This window comes from Zeus faber (assembly GCF_960531495.2).
Source record: "Zeus faber genome assembly, chromosome: 11".
Classification (NCBI taxonomy): domain Eukaryota; kingdom Metazoa; phylum Chordata; class Actinopteri; order Zeiformes; family Zeidae; genus Zeus; species Zeus faber.
The window spans coordinates 18238855-18261478 of record NC_137205.1 but is presented as its reverse complement, the minus strand read 5'-3'; the positions used below and the strand labels follow the sequence as shown (position 1 = coordinate 18261478).

Here is a 22624-nt window from a genome sequence, read left to right as displayed (position 1 = left end):
CAGTTGCCATGGAAACAAAGCAACTCGATTCCTTTGGTTCCTGCCTCCCCCCTCCCTCCCCCTTCGTCTCAATACAAACCCAGTTTTCATCCTCTCTCATCTCTCTCCCTGTCACCCTTTCTCTCCAGAGGAAACCTGATAAGAGATTAACATGATTGGACGATGGGAATGATTGACAGGCGGAACACATTTTCGCCCCATTATGTCCACCCATCAAACCCGAGGCATCGGATTAGAGGACGTGTAAATAGTGTCTCGAGGTGATGAGATTTTTAATGAGGGAGTGTTATCTTCCCCCTTTCCCCCGAGAGGAGCACAAGTTCTACGCAGAGGAGGCCCGTGAGCACCCCTACCCGTCCTTCTTGTAGAACTCCAGCATCATGTTGTCGGTGGCGACGCTGAGCGGGCGTCGGCTCTGGTCATGCTGCTGCTTGCGCTCCGACTGCTCCATGTCCGGCGACGGCATGGAGCTGTAGTTGGAGTTGTGGTTGGTGTGGATGGGGCTGCCGTAGCTGCCCGTCAGGTTGAACTCGATCTCTGAGGGGGGAGAGGGGGGCGGAGCGGCGGTGCCATTATTAGCACGCGGGGTGTGAGCGTTTGCTTTATTTATGCAGCGCACGAAATCACCCGCTGAAGTGTTATTTTAGTGCAACTATTGTGCATAATCTCCGGGTGCGTTGCAAAGACATTTCACTGCATGTATGTATGAACGTATGTACATGTATGTGACCAATAAACCTTGTGAATCTCGAATCTATTCGTTCACCCCCACGGTGAACACTGGATCAATGTGAACCTCATGTGACCCTCCGTCCGTCTCCCTTCTCTTGCTCAGCTTGTCGTAGGCAGGTTGCGTTTGGCCCAAGGCCGACAACCCCGGTAGCCAATCAAAAGCTCGCGGACCCCTCTGCGTGGCCCTATCCCCTCCCAGTTCACCTTTAAGAAGCATGTTCCCCTGACCCTCAACCCACACTTGAAAAGCCTGTTTTGGCGCCGCTTAGAAGCAAAGTAGATCGACTATTTACCTTTTACTTAACTTCTGGCTTGCTATAGGTTGTTGCCTTGAGGCACTAGGTATCAGCTGTATGTGACCAAAAATTAGGCAGAACAAAATAGTCATGACTATTATTACAAATTGTGACTTCTTGTATCCTTCTTTATTTATGCTTAGAAATAAGGTTATTCCAATCGAAACACTGTACAGACAAAAAGTAGTCCAGAACAACGTAGCAAACTATTTGAAAATGTTGCCCTACATATCACTTACTAACCTATTTGAGAATTGAATCGGTGAATACTGTAGAGAAGTCACTATCTGGAAATAATTGAGCGCCGACTGCCGCTATTGACCAATGAGAATGGTGTGGAGTGTTCCACGCGGCCGCGTCGTAAATAACACTACACACCTCCTGGGAAGAACCAGTCAGCGTGCTGAATGATGGGCTCCACGATGCCGACGATCTGAAGCGACACGGTGGTCATCATCTCCGTCATGTTGTTCCTGCGCAGAGGGGAAAAGGAGTCAATCGGTGAAAACAACGACGAGGCCGAGGTTGAAACCACTTCAAAGTGACGCGGGCTGAATGATGCATGAGTCACGACACGCACGCTTCAGAGTGCGTCCAGAGCAAGTTGGGGCCGAGGACGATGGCCATGTTCCCAGGAGTCATCTTGTTGGCGTCTTGGTACTCGGTCAGTTTGGATAAGAATTTGACAAGGTATCTGAAGGAGAGAAATGAAAGAGGACATTTTATACAATATACTATACACTGTGTACACCCTGTCCTCCTCTTTTCAGCCGTACTGTTTGTCTATGGGTCACTCCTGCAGGGCTGATGGCTATCAATATTTTAGTGCCCTCTGCCGAGCATATTTAACCTAGATAGGAGACCTTGGACATACACACACACACACACACACACACACACACACACACACACACACACACACACACACACACACACACACACACACGCCAAGCTAGCCTGCTGACACATCACACACACACACACACACACACACGCACGCGCGCACGCGCACACACACACGCACGCATACACACACACACCAAGCCAGCCTGCAGACACATCACACACACGCACGCAAACGCACACGCACACGCATGCACACACACATGCCAAGCCAGCCTGCACACACACACACACACGCCAAGCCAGCCTGCTGACACATCACACACACACACACACACACACACACACCCGCGCACACACACGCACGCATACACACACACACGCCAAGCCAGCCTGCACACACATCACACACACACACGCACGCAAACACACACACGCAAACACACATATGCCAAGCCAGCCTGCACACACACACACACACACACACATACACACACACACACACACACACACACACACACACACACACACACACACACACACACACACACACACACACACACACACACACACACACACGCCAAGCCAGCCTGCAGACAAATAACACACACACACGCACGGCAAGCCAGCCTGCAGACACACACACACACACACACACACACACACACACACACACACACACACACACACACACACACACACACACACACACACACACACACACACACACAAGTGGTACACTAAATGTAAACATCCATCCTCAACATACCCATTCTAAGACTTTGCCGGATTCTATTTTGGGATGCGAAGCCGCAACTGTAGTTACAGCCTTTTATGTGCCGAGGTCTACATTGTTAAATGTTGGACCCTGAATATAGGAATTCATAAAAAGTTAAAAATGTGAGGAAATCTCCTCCTAGGATTTTTATTTATTTATTTGTTTGTTTTTAAAGGCCTTTGACTTTCCTGGCACCCATGTTCCAAGCTCAATTTATATCAATTCTTCTGTCATCTTTGCAAGAGTGACCACGTTTGCGGCAGAAATGAAATCATTCCATTAATATTAATCTCACACGCGAATAAATACATAAATAATTCGATTACAAATGTTCTTTTCTTGAACATAATTCAACGATGATTTTCTCTCGTCTATTTAGCGGCGGCCAGCTGGGGCCGCAAACACTAAGCCTGCGAGAAGCGTCCGGAGTCACTGACCTGAAGTTGTTTAAATTGTCTGTGGGGAGTTTCTCACACGCGGCCAGCAAGGCCTGGAGTCTCTTGTCCATATCCTGAATGCTGCGGGGGGAATAAAGACATAATCAAACATAATCCACAAAGTGAGAAATATGAGACGGTCATCATCATCGTCATCGTCATCGTCATCATGCTATTTTGCTTTACGTTCGCCAATGAGGAAAACAACTTCTTACTTGGAAGCCTGAATCCATTCCTCATAAAGTTCAGTGGTCATCAGCGGCTCGGGGAGCTCACGGAGGTATGATTTTAAGGCCCCTGGGAACGGGGGGGGAATGAGCGAGAGAAAAGGCGGAAAATTCATCAGACCTCGAGGGGCCTGACGGGGGTTGTTCTCTTTCTATTTCGATTACAGATTGGTGCCATGTAACCCCCCCCCCCCCCAACCCCCTCCCCCGCCCCCTGGCAGACTCCTGCAGCTAGTCAAGATGCCAAATTCCGATTACTCATAACGCTGCTCCTTCACTAATGTGCGAAGGGCGCTGCAAAATCAGATGCAGACTGTCGGGTGGAGCCGCTTGGCAAACACTATCCAAGTTCAAATAACAACATTGAACGACATCCCCCCCCCTGAAAATAAGTCCAAGACAAACCCCTAAAAACAGACCGACGTTCCGTTCCCGTCGGCACGGAGCGGCTCACGTCGAGATAAAACCCCCTTCCCGCTTTCCACTTTTCACATATAGATGGAGACAGCGGCGCTGTGTTATGTCGACGGCTCCCTGAAAAGATGAGCGTGTAGGGGTCGTTGCCGTGGCGACGGGCTTTGAAGGAGGCTAATGGCGTGTTGTTTGTGCGTGGGGGCGGTTCACCTGCGATGGCGTGGGGGTCGGCAGAATACTCCTGCACATCCAGAACGCCGCAGTCCAGCGAGGCTTTCAGCTTCTTCAGCTTGGAGGCGGAGGGAGCCACTCTGAACAGGCCCTGAGCAGAGAACACACGCCAGACGCGGAAAACTCAGCAGGAAATGCGAGCCTGATAACTTATTTTTATTCAAATTCTATGGGAGCTCCGGTGCGCGGGCGAGCGCGCGCATGCGCGCGGGCGCATGTGGGCACGGCCCACGCACATTCTCTTCGGAGCTGATAAAGCCAGAATCAAGCGTGTGATTACAGAGCGGTGGTTGGTTTGCTTTTTCCTTTTCCCTCCACCTCCTCCTCCCCCTCTTGCCGCGTCCGTTGCCTGTCTTTCAACCCGCCCCCACCTTTCATTTTTATGAACTGTGATTCCTTTTGTGAACAAGACTGAGCAGCAGGCATCACTTCTAATCTGAACATTGGATCAAATTGAATCAAAGTTTTGTGACTTTTTTTTTTTTTTTAACTCTCCGTCAGAATCCCCCAGCGGCCCATCTTTGACAGCCCTGGTGTATGCTATGGAGGGGCAGCATATCGGAGTTTAAAAAGGAAGGATCCGACCCCAATCCTTTGGCAAATCAAGGAATATCAACTTTTTCCGACGTTGCTGCTCTTTTAAATTCTCTCGTTTTGGACAAATATGTGATTTGAAAGTGTTTTAACCGAATAAAACAAATCTGCAGTTTTGCACAATTCACGCTGTTGGCTTTGAAGTCCCTTCTGTAGAGTAGTAAAGTGATTGAGCAGTTTGCTTTTAGTTGACCATCTTAAGCAAAGTGCATCCATAAAAATAGCTCATTTAAAGCTAAACTGGTTGTTAAAGAGAAAAAAAACAAGTATTGGTATCAGCCCATGATCAAGATTTCAGCATTGGTATCGGAAAAATCAGTATCGTGCCATCTCTAGTAAGACGAGATGATCTTTTCATCAAATTCTCTCTTAATGCATGTGTATTTATGTGTGTGTGTGTGTGTGTGTGTGTGTGTGTGTGTGTGTGTGTACCTCCTCCTGCATGCCACACTCCAGCAGCATGGTGACGCAGGCCTCGATGGGGAAGGCGATCTCTCTGCCGCTGATGTTCAGGTGTTCTTCCAGAGACTTCCCGAAGGACGGCTTCTCCACCCACGCCTCTGCAGCACAACACAAAACCACGAGCGTCTTAAAATCGCCCACCCCACACACACACACACACACACACACACACACACACACACACACACACACACACACACACACACACACACACACACACACACACACACACACACACACACCCCTCTTCGCTCGGTGAAGAGATATGTGAAAGATCAAGGTGTGTGACTCACCTTGGTGAGCTTTAATCTGAGGCAGGATGCTGTGAAGAATCTCTAATGACTTCCTGTGGTACTCCGCCTGTATTTCTATTAACTGGAGATGGAATAAAAAATAAAATGAATTGACAACGATTTCAAGGGTTTCTTTCATAACGGCGGACATGAAAATAACAGGAGGCATCGAGCATGTCGGAACTCATTAAGATAAAGAAGTGAAGGACTCACCGTTTGAAAGTAATTTGCATAGTCTATTTCTTTGGCCACAAAATTGTACATATCTGCCGACAACTGATCCTGGGGAATAAAATACAAAACAACCAGAAGAAGAAGAATCATTATATTTGTCATACAGGTGCAATGCACTTAACGCACGCACGCACACACTCACGCGGACTAGAAATTTAGCCTCAGCTTTTTTTCCCCCATCCTTGCTGTCCTTCCTCCAGGGGCAGCGCCCGGGGACCAATTCCAGATGACGGATCCATGCCGTGGTCAGGGACAGGACAGGAAAGGGTTCGCACCCCAATCAAAAGGGTGCGTTTTTGATATGTTGGAAAAGACCCAGGAGAGCACGGGGAGAACACGCAAACTCCACACAGGAAGGCCAATAATCGGGAGATAACCCACCTGAGCGCGGTGGCAACAGCAACCTAGGCGGGGATTGAACCCAGGACCTTCTTGCCTTTGAGGCAGCAGTGAAAGCACCGTCACACCGCTTCATGAGACCTAACAGTCACAACTATGACAACTAAAAGGCTCCGTAATGTTTGTTCTTGGGGGGAGAGCGCGGTGTGATTTCTCACCCTGCAGATCTCCATTCGATTGGCCGCCTCCTCCATCTCCTCTCTGAGGGACTCGGCCTTGGCGCCGGGTTGCAGAGTGCTCGGGTGGCTGGACGACTTGGACGACTGCTGATATCTACAGAAAAATAAAAATAAAAAAGGAAAAATGGAAGCGTCTCGTTTCGTCAGCCGAGACCATTTAAAACCCGAACGGATTTTTCCGTAAGGACGAGCTCCGACACGAGTGGGAGGTCAGCCCGTCACCTTGTCCGAGCAGAGTCCATGTCCAGGACGAGCTTGGCTAAGTGCTTCCTCTGTTTCTGGATGTTGGGGATGTCCACCTGCGTGTCAGAAAATGGAATAGAATTTAAAAAAATACACTTCTTCTTCCGGCTGCTCCCGTTAGGGGTCGCCACAGCGGATCATCCGCCTCCAACACCTTCTGTTCTGCGCATCTTCCTCCCTTACACCAACCGCCTGCACGGGCTCCCTCGCCACATCCGTAAACCTTCTCTTTGGCCTCCCTCTTTTCCTCCTGCCTGGCAGCTCCATCCTCAGCATCCATCTCCCAATGTAACTCTCATCTCTCTCCTACACACGTGTCCAAACCATCTCAATCTGGCCTCTTTTCCACCAAACTGTCCAACCTGAGCTGTCCCTCTAATGTTCTCATTCTTAATCCTGTCCATCCTTGTCGCTCCCAATGAAAATCTCAACATCCTCAACTCTGCCACCTCCAGTTCAGCCACCTGCCTTTTTGTCAGTGCCACCGCCTCTAAACTGTACAACATAGCTGGTCTCACTACCGTCCTGTAGACCTTCCCCTTCACTCTTGGTGGAACCCTTACACTATTTATTTTTATTTTTTTGCAGTACAGGATTGTTAGCAGAATATCAAATTGTTCGTGATTATCCTTATCTGAATTGAAAGAACTTTTAACTTCAATTATTCCGTTGGTGCCGGCCTATTCTTTGAAGTATTTGAAGTATATTATAGTATATATATTATATATATATATTGAAGTAGGTTTGTTTTCAGTCTGCAGGTATCTGAGAGTTAAATGTAATACTTTTTAAGGCCTCCATAGGACTGATTTTAGACAGATAATTTCTCCAGATGAAAGAGATGACTGTATGAACTGTTGTTTTTATAACAGTACTTTTTTATCCCAGCTGAACTTGTTGAAATGAAGAGCTCAAAAAAACAAATACAAGAGATTTTCAAGGCCTTATATTTGCAAAACTGAATTTAAGACATTTAAAGACTTTTTAAGGACCTGCAGACACCATGGTATTTGGATTGTTTATGAATTGTAATTCGTTTTATATATTTCTTTAAGGTTTGTATGGGGGGGTCGAACTGTACTAATCACCCTGTAAACTTTCCCCTGTTTCTGTTGCTGTTATCTGTCTGAGACGTGTCCAGGTCTCAATGTGGCCACCACAAGGTCAAATAAAGGTTAAATCAAAAGAAAATACCAAATGGAATGACATTGTTTTAAAATCACAAGACGTGTCTCTCTCATTCATCCTCCCCTCACCTCCGCCAGCACATAGAGGGGCTCCACCACGTCCCTCTCGATCTGGAACTCAAACTGGATGAGCTCCTGGGCGAGACGCTCCTCCGTCTCCCCGCAAAGCTTCAGCATCTTCCTGTTTGGATATCCCAGAGCAGACGAGGTCAACGGGGGCGGAGGAGAATTCAATGACCCCATCAATAATTGAAAGTGTGTGTGTGTTGGTGTGTGTGTTGGTGTGTGTGTGTGTGTGTGTGTGTGTGTGTGTTTGTGCGTGAAAAGATGTGAGTGCCAAAAGCAAAATGCACATGTAACAGTACAACTCACCCGAGGAGGGAGTCGTCTCCTAATACTGCGGCACCTTCCACCATACATTGGGCCAGCATTGTGAGCGGCAGCTTTTTCTAAATGAACATTAAAAAAGAAAATAATAAAAAATCAGAAGGCTCAAATTCACATCGTACAATATACTGACAGTCATCACAATTTTCACCAACAGAGAATTTTTGAGCATTTTAAGTAGAAAAACAGACATTTCAGGGTCTGTGTTTCTATTTGGGATTAAATTATTTATATAAAAATAATATTTTATAATAAAATAATATGATATAATGAAAAATATAAATATTGACATTTTGAACAATAATACGTTACATATATAACATAAAATAAAAAAAAATTACAATATTTTTTTGTAAAATTACCAGATAAATCACCATATTTTACCACAATATGTGGGATTTTACATCTAAACCTAAATGTGAACGTTTATATTTGTCACGTTTAATAGAATGAAATGCTATATTTCATACTTTAATATTAAGCAATTGACAGATGACTGTTTGGGTTCACATATATTAATCAAATACGATACAAAATTATTGAGAGATTCAACGCCTCTGCAAATTAGTGTGTGAATGTTGGCGGCACGTACAGACGGTGACTTGACGGATCTCTTCTCCACGTCGGTTCCCTGCTGGCCCTGCAGACACGCCGTCAGCTTCTTGTGGGTGCTGTGCGTCACCTGCTTCACCAGGTCCAGACGCTTCTCCACCTGGAAATAGTAAAATTAACTTTCTCTAACTCTTCTGGTGCAACCCATTCCTAGAGGTTGTACTTACTGTATGTACCTGTATGTATGTAATGTAATGTAATGTAGACCAGGACAACACATAGACATATACAGTATATACTGTATAGGTGGATGGCTGGAAGGACAGACAGACTGATGGATAGATAGGGAAATAGATGCTACACCTGTTTCCTTCTTCACACACACACACACACACACACACACACACACACACACACAGACACACACACACACACACACACACACACACACACACACACACACACACACACACACACACACACACACACACACACACACACACACACACACACACACACACAAGGTCCTTCACTCCACCCACACACAGCTCACCTGGAGCAGGTCTTCACTTAGTACCTCCGTTTTCTCCGCCCTGTAAAAAAAAAGAAAGAACACCAGATTAAACCAGATTTGGGATCATGCAGAAATGACGCTTGGACGCCAGTCCAAGCGTCATTTCCAGTGTCTTCTCCTTTCAGATGTGAGGGCCCCTCGTGCGACTCTGACCAGTGAAACGTCAGGACAAAAGGAAACGTTTGTCGAAGGTAGCCTGATGCAAAATGTTATGATGTTGATGTTTTACTGTTGAATGATCCTGATGATTACTGATTACTGATGATGATGTTACACAGTTAAAATGGGCACGCCTCGAAAAAAGCCAAGTGAAAAAGCCCTGTCTGTGACGTGGGCCTGCTTTGCCGGAGGTGTGGGGGGCGTGATAACGGTTAAAAACAATTAATTTTTGCAGCAGATGTAAACTAGTACATTATCTGAGCCACCTGAAAATTCTTATATCATGAATTTAATTGGTAAATGAAGCGTCTTATAATGTGCTGCAATAGTAAGATAAGATAAGATAAGATAAGATAAGATAAGATAAACTGTTATTAGTCCCACACCAGGGGAATTTACATTGTTTCAGTAGCAAAAAGGGGACAGCAGAAAATAGAGAGCATATCAAGGTAAGCACTATAAAAAATATAAAATATATAGTAAAAAAAAACACCATAAATAGGAACCAAAGTACTAAGTGTATTGCACATATCTTGACACATTGCACATCAGGGATTGCACTTTACTTTTTTTTTTTTAAATATAAAAAGAATTGCACTTGGATTTCCACAGTGTGTGTATGTGTGTGTGTGTGTGTGTGTGTGTGTGTGTGTGTGTGTGTGTGTGTGTGTGCGTGTGTGCGCGTGTTCTACTGGCTGCGCTGTTGGTTGTACAGTCTGACAGCCGCAGGTTGTCAGGTTAGTCAAGGTGGAGCCGAACGAAGGACTGGCTGCAATCTTTAAAAAGTAATTTTATCCCAAAAAAATCAAATGTCAATCACGGTGTCAGTCATTTCTACCTTCCGTATTTGGATACCGCCCCCCCTTCCTAATCCTATAAAGGAGTCCATCTGTCTTCCAACCTGCAAGCCCTTGTCTGCCCACAGGTTGGGAACAAAAAACAAAACATTAAAAAAAAGTTTGAACATTTTTATAATTTAGCCAGGAAGTGATGCCGTGGGTTGTTGTTGTACATTTCTTGGGTTGAAACCCTAAAGATATGCATCATGATAAATCCAAGTTTAAAACTTGGCTTTCAGCGGCAGAGATCCAACTGAACCGTGTTGTGAGGACGACCCCGCGCTGTTTGCTTCCCTGGTTCTCAATGCGAACACTTGGCGACGATCAATGCAACACGCTCCGCTTCTCGGACACAGAAATGTAAAAAAGATAATAATAATAAAAAAATAAAATAAAATAAAATTCCCCAGAGTTTTGTGATTTTTTCTGTTGATGCGGCTGCTTCTCGGTGGGAACTATGGACGGTAATGTGCTCGATTGGAAACACATCTGCTGGTGGAATGACACTGTCCACATGAAACGTTTGTACTCGGGCTCATGATGACATAGTCATGTCGTGATTCTGACACTGGGACTCTGAGACGCTTTCTACAAATCTCATGAGGACCTCAAGGTAATTTATTATGGTGTGTCATGGCCAAATAATGACACAATACCCGGCAACAGCTGAATTCCATATAGATAAATAAAAGGCAGCTGCTTTATCCATAAAGTAGCCGGAACACACACAAGTATTTCCAGTATAAAGTCCATTTATTTGGTGGGAGTGTGCATTGTGGAGGAGAGGTTTACTTTACCTTAATTTTAATATGTATGTGCATAGACTGTATGTGGGCGTATGTGTGGGTTTAAATCCATAGTTGCCAATAGCGAACCAACAGAAAGAAATTGGGCCGGCCGCACACGCTTCAAGCAGGCAGAGTGGATTAAAAACACTCTCCTAAAATCATACAAATATGCGTGTGCTTGGAGAAGGGAGGTCCAGAGAGCCTCTTCTCAATAAAGAACACGAACAGCGCCGTTGGCAAAGGCTTCCAACATCTGATTGGTCTTTTTGTCTTTTCGGTCACTTGAGTTGGTGGAGATATTATGTGAACGTTCATCTATAACGACAGTTTACCGACCGCAGTGACCGACAATTGGCTGCACAAATTCACCGCGGGGCTTTCGCTTATCGCGCATGCCCGATCGGCGCATTCTTGCTGGGAAAGGCGGACCCCGGCACCGACGACGGCAACGGCGCATAGAGGAGCACATGCGTAACGCAAATACATTGATGGGTTGCTTCTCACGCAGGCGTCAGCTAAATATGAGATTTGTTTTAACAAAATAATCTTATGGATTACCACTTTAAAAACACATGTGGCCCCTTATAAGAGCACATGTGTTGCTGGTATCGACCTGGTATCAAAGTTAAAAAAGCTAAATAAAGGGCCCCCTCTGAGGCCGGAGCAGCAAAAATCACAGGACATATCAGGGGCCAGTTAATCAGACTAAAGGGTAACAGGCACTTCCTGTCTGAATGTGCCGGCTGACAGGAACCACCGGGGTAGAAGCGCTGACCTCTTTAATATGAGTCAAAACTGCCCTAGCGGACTCCCGGCCCCAGCCCAGCAGCTACACGGACTGTCCCGGCTTCCCCTCCCTGCCTCCCTGTCTGCACAGCCACTTCCTGGTATTGTGCCCTTTGCCGTGCCTGTGCCAGTCAGAATAATAGCCGTTTTGTATAATTTAATCTAAACAAAAAAAACCTGGCTTTATTTCTCTGCCGGGCAAAAGAATGGGTGTAATTATAGTAGTCCGAAAGCTTTAACGCATTGTGGTATTATTCAAGACACAATACGTCCACAGCACAAACCCCAAATGGTATTTCCTGATACCACCGGATACCTCTAATCCGTCCAGTAAAAAAAACAACAAAAAAAACAAAACAAAACAGTGTCTTTCGACTTCCAGTTGCTTTGCTTTGGGCAGAAAATGTTTAACAAGAGCATGTCAGTCAAACGTTGCCAGGCAGTTGCTCATGCGTGCCCTATAGCCCTATACTAAACATCCTTGGCAGGGAGATAAAAAATGAGTTTTAATGATGTGGGTTATTATCCGCAGCCTCAGCGACGAGATGTGAACGTAGACAATGGCGCCGTGGGAACTGGGTCGAGCCCCCGCGCCGACGCATCAAAACCGACCTACACCAAGAGGCCTTTTGCGATAGCGGCGTGGGCACGAAGGAAGATATCCGGAGCTACCAGGGGTACTGTATGCGGCCGAGCGGGCCTGTAGATTGACACAGATCACGTGCCAAACAGAGACCACAATCCAACAAACTCCCCCAAACGACCCGACACGAACCACAGCATCGATATAAAGAGACTCTTTGGGGGGGGGGGGGGGGGGAGATGTGTCACATGTGCAGGATTCCACGCTTTTCCCGCAGTCCGGAGGCATTTGCCGTGCAGCAGGGAGGTCGGCTCCTGATTGGCCGACTGAGGAGCGTGATCGCGTGGGAGGCCCCCGGGAGCTGAGACGCCCCAGCGGGGGCCGAGGGGCCCAGATGGGACGATGGCTCCAGCAGCGGATGCGTGTTGGCTATACTTTAGGAAGCCATGATGTCCAGTTTAGACCAATAGTCTAAACTGATTTTCAAAATGTCGATGTTGTCAATATTGTAAGTGAGTGAAGTAAGTGATATGGTTAAATTAGGTTCGTAAGGCTGCCTCACAATAAAGCAATGCCATTTTCAGAACTTCATAGAAGTTCATAGATGTTTAATTATATAGGATCAAGTTCATCATTTATACATACGGTCATACACATATGCAGTGAAATGTCATGACACGATGTCATGATTACGCACAATAAGCTCCATAAGCTCTAAAAATACTAAAAATACTAAAATGTGCGCAATCGACACAAGGTGCTCGCACAGGCGGCCGCACGCGGTGCCGCCACAATCAGAGAATGATCAGAATTTGGCAAGCATTTTGTCCGTTTTGGCAACCAAAAAGGCGATGGTCGCCAACCTGTCAACCACTTCAAGAAGATACAGTGATGTCGGGCCGTGCCTATCTAATGATTCTGATTGTTCAAATATTTCTTGTTTGTAAATATCTTGTCTACCAATGACATCTACCGACAGTCCTCCCGAAAATATCATCAAATTATAGGTATTGACGTGTTTCGTGATATTTGATTTTGTCGATATCTCCCAGCCCTAGTTGTGAAGGAGTTTTTCCCCTCCTTTTTAATCCCTCTCTGATTATGTTGGCGCTTGCGTGGCATTGTGTGTGTACATGTGCACACACACACAACGTCCTGCAAAACAACAACATCTTGCGAAAGAGCGCTAGTTTCACATGAGAATGTACACATTCCAACGCCGGGCCCGGAAGGAGGATTAAAAACAAAACAAAAAAAACTTTCACGCAAAGGTCGAGCACAAGCGAAGAACGCGTCTCATTAACCGCGTGTGATGGAGTCAATCTGATCTCGGCACCGCAGAGATGAGAGACCGCTCGTCAGATAAGTTCAAAGAAAGCTGTTTGAGCCTGTTTGTTTTTGGGACGCCGGCGTTTCCTCCCGGGGGGGTCTCAGCGCCGCACCTTATCGGCCTCATCAGAGGCCACGCCGGGATGGAACCCGCGCGGTATGCGCCGCAAAACAGGAAGTAACGGAAAGCGTCCGCAGATCTATACGGTAGATCTTGATGTAAAGTTAGGCTGGGGAGGAGGCCAAAAAAAAAAACCCGCAGGCGTGAGATTCTCTTGTTTTCTTTCATCAAAAGGAGCAGACTCTGAGTCAGTCCTGGGAGATGGGACGAGTAAACACGGGGGGCGTCGGCAGCTGAGTGGGAGGAGAGGATGAGAGCGTGGACGGCCGACGCCAACCATCTGCCACTTCACAGGCAGCTCCTTACCTGCGGCTGCTGATGACTCAATACAGGCAGAGAGACGCGGGCACACACACACACGCGCACGCGCACGCACACACACACACACACACACACACACACACACACACACACTCTACGACTAAACCAAGGAGGGACTGGTCAATAGGCTGAAAATAGCCGTTTAGTATCACGTTTAGTGAGACGGCCGCAAACTAATTTCAAATGTCAATAAAACTTAATGGAAATTGATTTTATCTGTGGACATCTAGATTCAAGTAATGTATTGTAATGTGTGTAATGCAATGTTTACAATACGTCGCAGATCGACACACACTGAAGAAATTGAGGGTGGATCGACTTAAAAAGAAAGAAAAAAAAAAAAAAAACGCTTCATTTTGTTGAACCTATATTTCTTAGGTGCTCTCCGCTTGAAATTGAGAAATTAGAATTCATATTTACGTTGATAACAACCCCCCCCCCCCCCACCCCCCCCAAAAAACTGAGGTTTCGCAAAATGAAGAGGATGCTATAGGACTGAATCCAAGCCAAAGGTTTTAGGGATAGAAATGTGTCTTATATAAGCGTTTTTGTTTTTCCCATTTTGAGACACCGTAATATCGGACAGCCGGGTGCGAAGCCCCCCAGCGCACTGCATGGTTTATGAAAGCATGAATAATGCATGTGGACATAATCAAATGTGAATAAAACAGCGACGGCAGTTTATAATCAAATGTGAATAAAACAGCGACGGCAGTTTGGAACATATTGGCGAAAAGCCCGGCCAACTGTCTGCGCCGACACGTTCAGCCCACAGGTCTTTGTCTTCATCATCCGGGGGGGGGGTCAGAGGTTCATGGCAGACGGACGCTCTCTCTCCTTAGAGGTGGAGGTGGATAGAAGGGCCTGGGTGGGGTTGGGCCTGACCCGCGCGGCCATGTTGGTTAGTGGAGCAGAATCGCGGCCGCGGGCCTTGGTTGCGAGGCCGGGGGGCCTCGAGCGCTGGCGTGAGTCCCACAGCCACACACACACACACACACACACACACACACACACACACACACACACACACACACACACACACACACACACACACACACACACACACACACACACACACACACACACACACACACACACACACACACACACACACACACTTTCACGGTAGAGATGCTGTCGAAATAATTCTTTGTTGAGCGCACGTTTCCCCCGGACCGTCGGGGAGCCTCCCGAAAAAAGGTTCTTCCTCCCAAAAAATTTAAGGGCGGAGGGCGGATGGAGAGAAAGAGAGGCGGAGTGTAAGAGCACACGGCGGCTAAAACAGAAAAACGCACTTTACTGTAGTTGTCCAGTAAACTAGGTCACAGCTCTGTTAAGTATGCAAGAATAACTGTGCGAGGAGAGCGCGAGCGAGCACGCGCACACACACACACACACACTGACTGACTTGTCCACACACACACACACACACACACACATATTCAAAAATACACGAGAAAAGGAGGAAGATATGGAGTGTGAGAGAGAGAGAGAGAGAGAGAGAGAGAGAGAGAGAGAGAGAGGGAGAGGGAGAGAGAGGGAGAGGGAGCTGTTCATAGGAAACACAAGCAGTCAGTTATCTCTAATAATTTTAACTATGGTGAATAATCTCCATAAGAGGCCCCCTGAGGCCATGTGACTCCAGATGCCTCCGTACTCTTAATGTGGCTTTTTTGTGCGCTGTATTTATACAGGGAGTAACATATCTACCATGCAGCGCTGCAGAACCAATCAGAAAATATCAATAAATACTATTTGCTGGTTATTTGTTTCCAAATGAATATTATAACACGTAAAATCACGACTTCTTATATCCGTTGATTCTCACTCTTGTTTTTGCTCTCCTAAGAAATCCGGTTTTTAACATGTTGGCAAGCAAGCACATGTGAATTCGACACAAAATCCTGGAAGCTATGTCAGTGTTTCTAGGCAACTGAATCGGGAACAGTCTCCTCCAGTGAGCCACTGAGTAATGATGGAAAGCTATAGAGGAGGTGTCTTCTCTTGCCTTCTTTAAGCTGCGACAGTGCAACGAGGCTGACAGAACGGGACAAAAAAAAAAAACCCCAAAAAAACAACAAAACAACAAAACAAAACAAAAACATGTAAAAAACGATAATTAAGAGCGATGGTAAACAATGCAGGACGGTATCGTGCCGGCTGATCGCTGCTTCCTGTTTTCGGGGTCCTCCGCCCCACGAGTAAGGAAGGAAGCAGGAACATCGGGAGGGGCCTGCGGCGGACGGCACCTCTGGAGAAGGAGCCGTTACGTAGCGACGCCGCCGCACGTTCAGCCCAACCGCTCGCTCAGATCGTCGGCGACCCGACCGACTGTCAGACGGTGACACCGATCACACCGTGATACCTCGTTCAAGTTCAAGTTCAAGTTCAAGAGATTATTTGTCACATACATATACATACGTTCATACATATATGCAGTGAAATGTCGTCGAGGTCAAATCCACACTTTCTTCCTCGTCTTTGGCGTCGCTCAAAACTTTGCTCAAGGTTGCGGATCGACACATTGAAAAAAAACGTTTAGACAGTATTTCACTGCTCTCCAGTCTATGTACAGCAACCGTACAATATAATACTGCAGTGTGAGGACTACAGCTGTTATTTGGAACCTTTTTTTTTATATCAAGGACCCTCAATTTGATATGCATTAGGACTCATCATATGACTTTGTCTCTGGGACCCCAATCTGAGATTTATATTGTTAGATGTGATTTAGTCCAAACCTCAATACTTTAATTACAGCGATAACAGGGAAACTAGGATCAAAACAGTCATCACTGTAGATTCTCTCATGTTGCTGACTTCTTGTAAATGAAATCAATTTGAAGGGTTTAACTATTAATCATTTTGCTTTTTGGGCTTTTTCGGCGGCACCAGACGATAGGCTGGTTTGAGCTGAAAATGAGGAGAGAGAGGAGCAACTGAGAGAGTAAATGTCCAGTTGTTTAAGTTGTTAACCATGTTGTCTATGTTACAGCCGCAGCGATTAGTCGATTCATCGGTTATCAGGTGAATCTGCAACTATTTTGAGTCATTTCTTAAGAAGAATTTCGAATAAATAAATAAATTAAGATTATTAAGAAAATTAAGATCAAGATGAATTAAGATTAAAAAGAAAAACATTGAGAGGAAATTCTGATTCTAGCATCTTAAATTTGAATATTTTCTGATTTCTTTAGTCCTGTATGACAGCAAACTGCATATCTTTGGGGTGTGGACAAAACAAGACATTCAAGGACATCGCCCCAGGCTTTGGGGAACAGCGATTGACATTTCTCAGCATTTTCAAACATTTTATGCACAAAACAACTAATCGATTAATCGAGGAAATGATCGACAGATGAATGGATAATGGGAGTATTTGCTCGTTGCGGCTCCAGGTCATTATGTCGTCTTGCTCGGCGTTAAAGGTGTGTGTGACGGTACACTGCCAGACATTTAACCTCTTGAAGAGTCCCTGCCCTGCTGTAATGAAGCCGGGGCTCTTTAAGAGGCTTTTTCTGTTGAAGGACTCGACAAGACGGAGCTGGAGTGACAGCCCCTCTTGTCCGCTATTACGTCACCCCTCTTTTGATGGCTCGCTGACAAAGGCTCTTTAATAAAATCTCTGCCCCTATAGTGAGTCGTCTCTGAGAGGCATCGATGGGGCGACGGACGGGTTATCAAGGCAGGCCGCCGAATGTCACCGCATAATATCACGAGAGGAGCGCGGCTCAGGCCCGTACAACATGGTGCGAGTGGAGGAGACGGGTTATAATTAAAGTAATGTACACTGTTCTCTGAAACGACGCTCCCGGTGGAAAGCCCTCGTCCTCATCGCGGGGTCCCCCGTCGCTTGTCGCACGGGCTGTGGAAAGCCCTAACTTGTAACTCTGGGCTCAACGGCGCGGAGACGAATCGAGAAAACCCGGGAATCCTCCTCGTGGGCAGGGCCGCCCTTCTCTGGGCTCCTCCCGGCTCGTGTCTATGCCCAGGAAGCCGAAAAAAAGGTCCAGAAAGGGGGGAGGCGGGAAAGAAGGGGGGGGGGGGGAAGACGCCGAAAACACGAAAAACGGCACCGTGCCGTTTCCTGCTGCTTCACAAGGCAACGCGCTCCTTCCACACACATCGAAAAAGGTGCACGACAGGATAACGCCGACCGCCATCACGCTCCATCGTTCTCAAGAGGGCGGCAAACCAATCCTCGCCAAGGTGGCGCCGGGTTGAGCGAAAGACGAGGACGCCAAGTTGTATACTTCGTATTTTGATGGGGGATGTGTGGGAGCATTCATTCAGTCTTTCACGGGAGATTTTGGACTCGGGCTGGAAAGAAAGCCGGTTTATCCGGGCGTCGCTACGACCCTGCCCCCAAAAACGGTGAGTCACCCGTTTGCATAAAAGCAGAGGACAGTGCTCCGTCTCGCTGAACAGGTGCGAAAAAAAACACTCTGAACAAAGCGCATTGGCATTGACAACTGTTATAACCTCTCTACACTCTTCATGGTCGCCTTCCTCTCAGAACCACGCAAGATAGACATAACTGTGGGGATGAGTCTGGCACACGCGCGCGCGCGCACACACACACACACACACACACACACACACACACACACACACACACACACACACACACACACACACACACACACACACACACACACACACACACACACACACACACACACTAAAATATAGCAATTCTGCCCTCCATCTCCTTCCACTTCTTTGACAGTCAATCGACGCTGAATCTGTCTCCATGGACGCTTGCCTGAAAAGCTTTGAGAGGCGAACGTGCCAGCTCAGATGTAATATATTCACCATGTGCGTCACAGAGGCACGAGGGGATGGACCGAAAGCGAGAGAAGGAGATGGAGAGAGAATGAGAGAGAGAGAGAGAGAGAGAGAGAGAGAGAGAAAGAGAGAAAGATAGAGTGTGGATCAGCTATTCGTCTGTCAAGCCGCAAACTGATAATTGCACTGTTGAGCAGGAGGAAGCCTGCCCTCAGGGCTCATACAGGAAAAAAGCCATTACCACACACTGGGAAAATTTATGAGCCCACTGCAGGTTGACTGTGGCAGTGTGAGTAATGGGGTGGGAGAGGCGTGTTTTTGTTGTTGTTGTTGTTGTTGTTGTTTGGGTAGTTGGGCACAGAAGGTGGTGGTTTATACCGAATAATCAAGCAGGTCCGAAATTTCACCTAAATACCATCTTATCTTATCTTCAATTTATCGAGGGGATGAATCAACTTTCCGGTTGCCTCCCTTTGTGTGTCTAAAATGTTACTATATATATATATACACTCGATGACTGCATGTTACACTTATATCAAGCAGTCATGTAACATGCTGTCCTAGACCTAGATAGACCAGCGAGCAGGGAACCGAGAAATAGGTCAAAAGAGATGTAGGGTGGGAGTTATCCACACAAATCTCCTCTTCTGGCTAAACTGTGCACATGTGATTGCACACTCCAGCCTCCGAGCATGCAATATTTATTTGCCCTATTGTGGTGATTGTAACTTTTGTACTCATATCCATTTACACACTAAGCCTAAGCTAGGGCCGACTTAATTGGGTATTACTCCTCCGGGTTCCCCTAAACCCGAGAGTGAAATGTGACGAAAGGCACAGTCAGGTGTGATCCTCCCCTCGCCGTTCAGTGATGTGAGATGCTCCTTTGTCCCTCTCCGCGCTCCGCCGTGTTTCTCTTTAGCCACACGACACGCATGGCTTCACATCCCACAACATGAGCTCTCGCCCCGGGCACGCGATTGGCCCGGGCCGGCGGTCACGTGACGTGCATCGCCGCCCAGGCAGGCGGCAGCTGCCTCGGAAGAGCCGGAAAGATGCTGACACAGCACACCTGATCACCCAGGGACCCGTTGCGCGCGCACACACACACACACACACACACACACACACACACACACACACACACACACACACACACACACACACACACACACACACACACACACACACACACACACACACACACACACACACACACACACACTATAGCAACCCAATTTCCAAGATGGGAATCTGTGTCTTTCAGGTTCCTCCGCTCTGATTGGACGTTCATCTCCCTGGAGACCGATGCAGGTCGGGATAGTCAAACACGTCGTCGGAAAGATCCCCAACTCCACCTTGAATGCTGACCTATAAGCGCCATGTGATCAAATTTAATGCAGCCTAGCTCACCTATTGTCCTGGGGTTGATACCCGCCCAAACTGTGCCGTTGAGCAGTGAAAGATATGCCGCCCTACATACGTATTGTATCCACCATGTGTCCATAGTCAGTGGAATATACAAGGTGCTTGTGAACCAAAACTGAAGGACATACTGTATATTCTACAGTATATATCCCCCCAGGATGCCACGTGTATTACATTCACCTTTCAAACAAGGTTTTCTACTACAAATCATTAAGAAATCTTTAAAATTTGATCATGTTGGTACTCTAATGCAGTGATTGCCACCCTGAGGTTGCTGACCACGACAGGAGGTCACCAGAGATTGCAGGGGGGGTCGTGAGGCCTTGGACGATTTGAGGCATATATTTCCTTAATAGTCAAATATCAGTTAAAAAATGCACATGAGCGTTAAAAATAACGACAGGAGAATAAATAAGGTATTCACGGTCCCCAGCACCACGGTGTTATACCTCTCCCGTGGTCTTTAAAGGAATCGGTTCTACTTTGTATCAACAGGCCTTGGACGGTTGTTAAAATACGACCTTACACTCACCCCTGGTCTGAGTGGCGGGCCGCAGCCGTGCCACAGCAGGACTCATTAGCAGGAGGAGACGCTGTACCTGGGAGCGTGTTGCTGCTCATTACAGCACTGTGGCGGCGGCGGACCACCGGGCTGCTGCTGCCGCCGAAAGGCTGGCTTGGTAAACAGCAGAGTGTGAGGAGAACATCATAAACTCTGCACACCGCGACACGACACGACGCAGCGCTGCTAGCACCGGCATCGGCTCCATGTGGGCAGAGCATGCAAATAAGGCGTGGTATTCACTCACACACACACACACACACACACACACACACACAGTATACTCAATTCCCTGCACGTGTAACCTCCATAATGCCTCACACACACACACACACACACACACACACTAAATGATTCACATGGGTATTTCTATAAAAAGACACTGTACACTAGAATGCCGGCGCTGACATACTCCAAATGCTGATAGCGGGTGCAAATCCAATAGGTGTGCCCCCGCCACTCCTCAGTGCATAATAATGATAATGACCCTCACCACCTTCTGCTAATCCCCCAGTTGGGAACGGGAAACACCCCGTGCCCAAGTGCTGTGCAGGACAGCTGCTGTGCCATCATTGATAGGGGAAGAAAATACGATGGGCGTAAAATAAAGCACGTAGGCTGCAACCAATGTGAAAAGGTGACAAATTATGACATACTTCTTTTGGGAAGCATTCCAAAGTTCACCTTTACATGTGTGTGTGTGTGGGGGGAGGGGGGGGTATAGGATATATCGGAATATAAGGGAATGGAGGGGGATATAATGGATATAAGGATATATGTCTATAAGGGAATATAAGAGATATATGGGAATATGGGAATATAGGGATATAGGGAAAGGGGATATGATCGGGAAAAAGTGAAATAATGGAATATAAGGGTATATCAATGAGGGAATAAAGGGGAATACAATACATATACGGCAATAAACGGAATACAAGGGATTTACGGACATACAACATTAATCCTGTGTTGAGCAAAAGATCTTCAGCAACCAATATGCGATGCCCAACATGTAAAAGGTGCTTCCCCATCACTGCGTAACGAAAACATTGCGCCCATTTTCCTCCCGTCGCAGCTGCGCATCTGTCCGCATCACACCTCCGACAACCCCGGCCACAGGCGCACTTTTCCCCACATTCCACCCTCTAACTGCTTTCCATGATTGCTGCTATTATTTTGCAGCTTTCTTCCCCGGTGTGAATACTGTTTGGTAGTGCATATTCAGCGTATTTCAGTAGACCGGTGCTCCGGTATTGTAGGGCAATGCGCCTATGCTGCCTATGCGGTATTCCACGCGCTTTACGCAAGGAAATGCGCGCATTATAATTCCTTATAATTAAAACGACGAAAATAAATGCACATTCTTTGGTCGCTTGCGTTATGTTTTTTTTTTTTTTTTGTTTGTTTGTTTTTCTTCCCTAACACTCTCCCACCCCCGGATTTTTGCACGGAATCGAGCAGTGAACCAGAGCATTCGCAAGCTCCGATCCAGACCTTGCGGGTGCGCAGATCGTCCCCCCCCCCCACCCGCCAGCCCCCCAGCCCCCCGCACTCGCGCTCCAAAAGCCGGGTCGAGGAAGCTCCACTCACCTGCCCACCGTCTGGTTGGCGAGCTGTCGCATCCGATTGAACTGCTTCTTCATCTTTGACGTCTCTGCGCTAACACCGACAACGAGGGAAAACGAAGCACAACAGATCCACGCTCCCCGCGGAACAGCGTCCCCCTCCCCGCAGAGCCGCAGCGACGATCCACCCCGGCGTGGCCCCCCTCTCCCTCACTGCGGATCCCGACGCGGACATGTTTTGGTTTTTTTTGGTTTTGGTTTTTTTCAAACGGGCTTCTTCATTTTTTTTTTAA

The 22624-nt window shown here is 47.0% G+C and overlaps 1 protein-coding gene across 1 annotated transcript in view; it reads right to left on the bottom strand.

Moving 5' to 3' along the window:
• The window catches only part of arhgap44a (Rho GTPase activating protein 44a), a gene marked incomplete at both ends in the record, with an annotated part of 32209 nt that extends 9800 nt beyond the window's left edge, over positions 1-22409 (bottom strand). The window contains 16 exons of the mRNA XM_080009395.1: positions 354-537; positions 1407-1501; positions 1609-1722; positions 3087-3167; positions 3302-3383; positions 3938-4049; positions 4985-5112; positions 5308-5389; positions 5521-5589; positions 6099-6213; positions 6342-6418; positions 7619-7730; positions 7922-7998; positions 8544-8648; positions 9042-9081; positions 22357-22409. Coding sequence (XP_079865521.1) covers positions 354-537; positions 1407-1501; positions 1609-1722; positions 3087-3167; positions 3302-3383; positions 3938-4049; positions 4985-5112; positions 5308-5389; positions 5521-5589; positions 6099-6213; positions 6342-6418; positions 7619-7730; positions 7922-7998; positions 8544-8648; positions 9042-9081; positions 22357-22409 — 1526 coding nt within the window. The remainder of the gene's footprint in view (positions 1-353; positions 538-1406; positions 1502-1608; positions 1723-3086; positions 3168-3301; positions 3384-3937; positions 4050-4984; positions 5113-5307; positions 5390-5520; positions 5590-6098; positions 6214-6341; positions 6419-7618; positions 7731-7921; positions 7999-8543; positions 8649-9041; positions 9082-22356) is intronic.
• Positions 22410-22624: the final 215 nt, after the last annotated feature.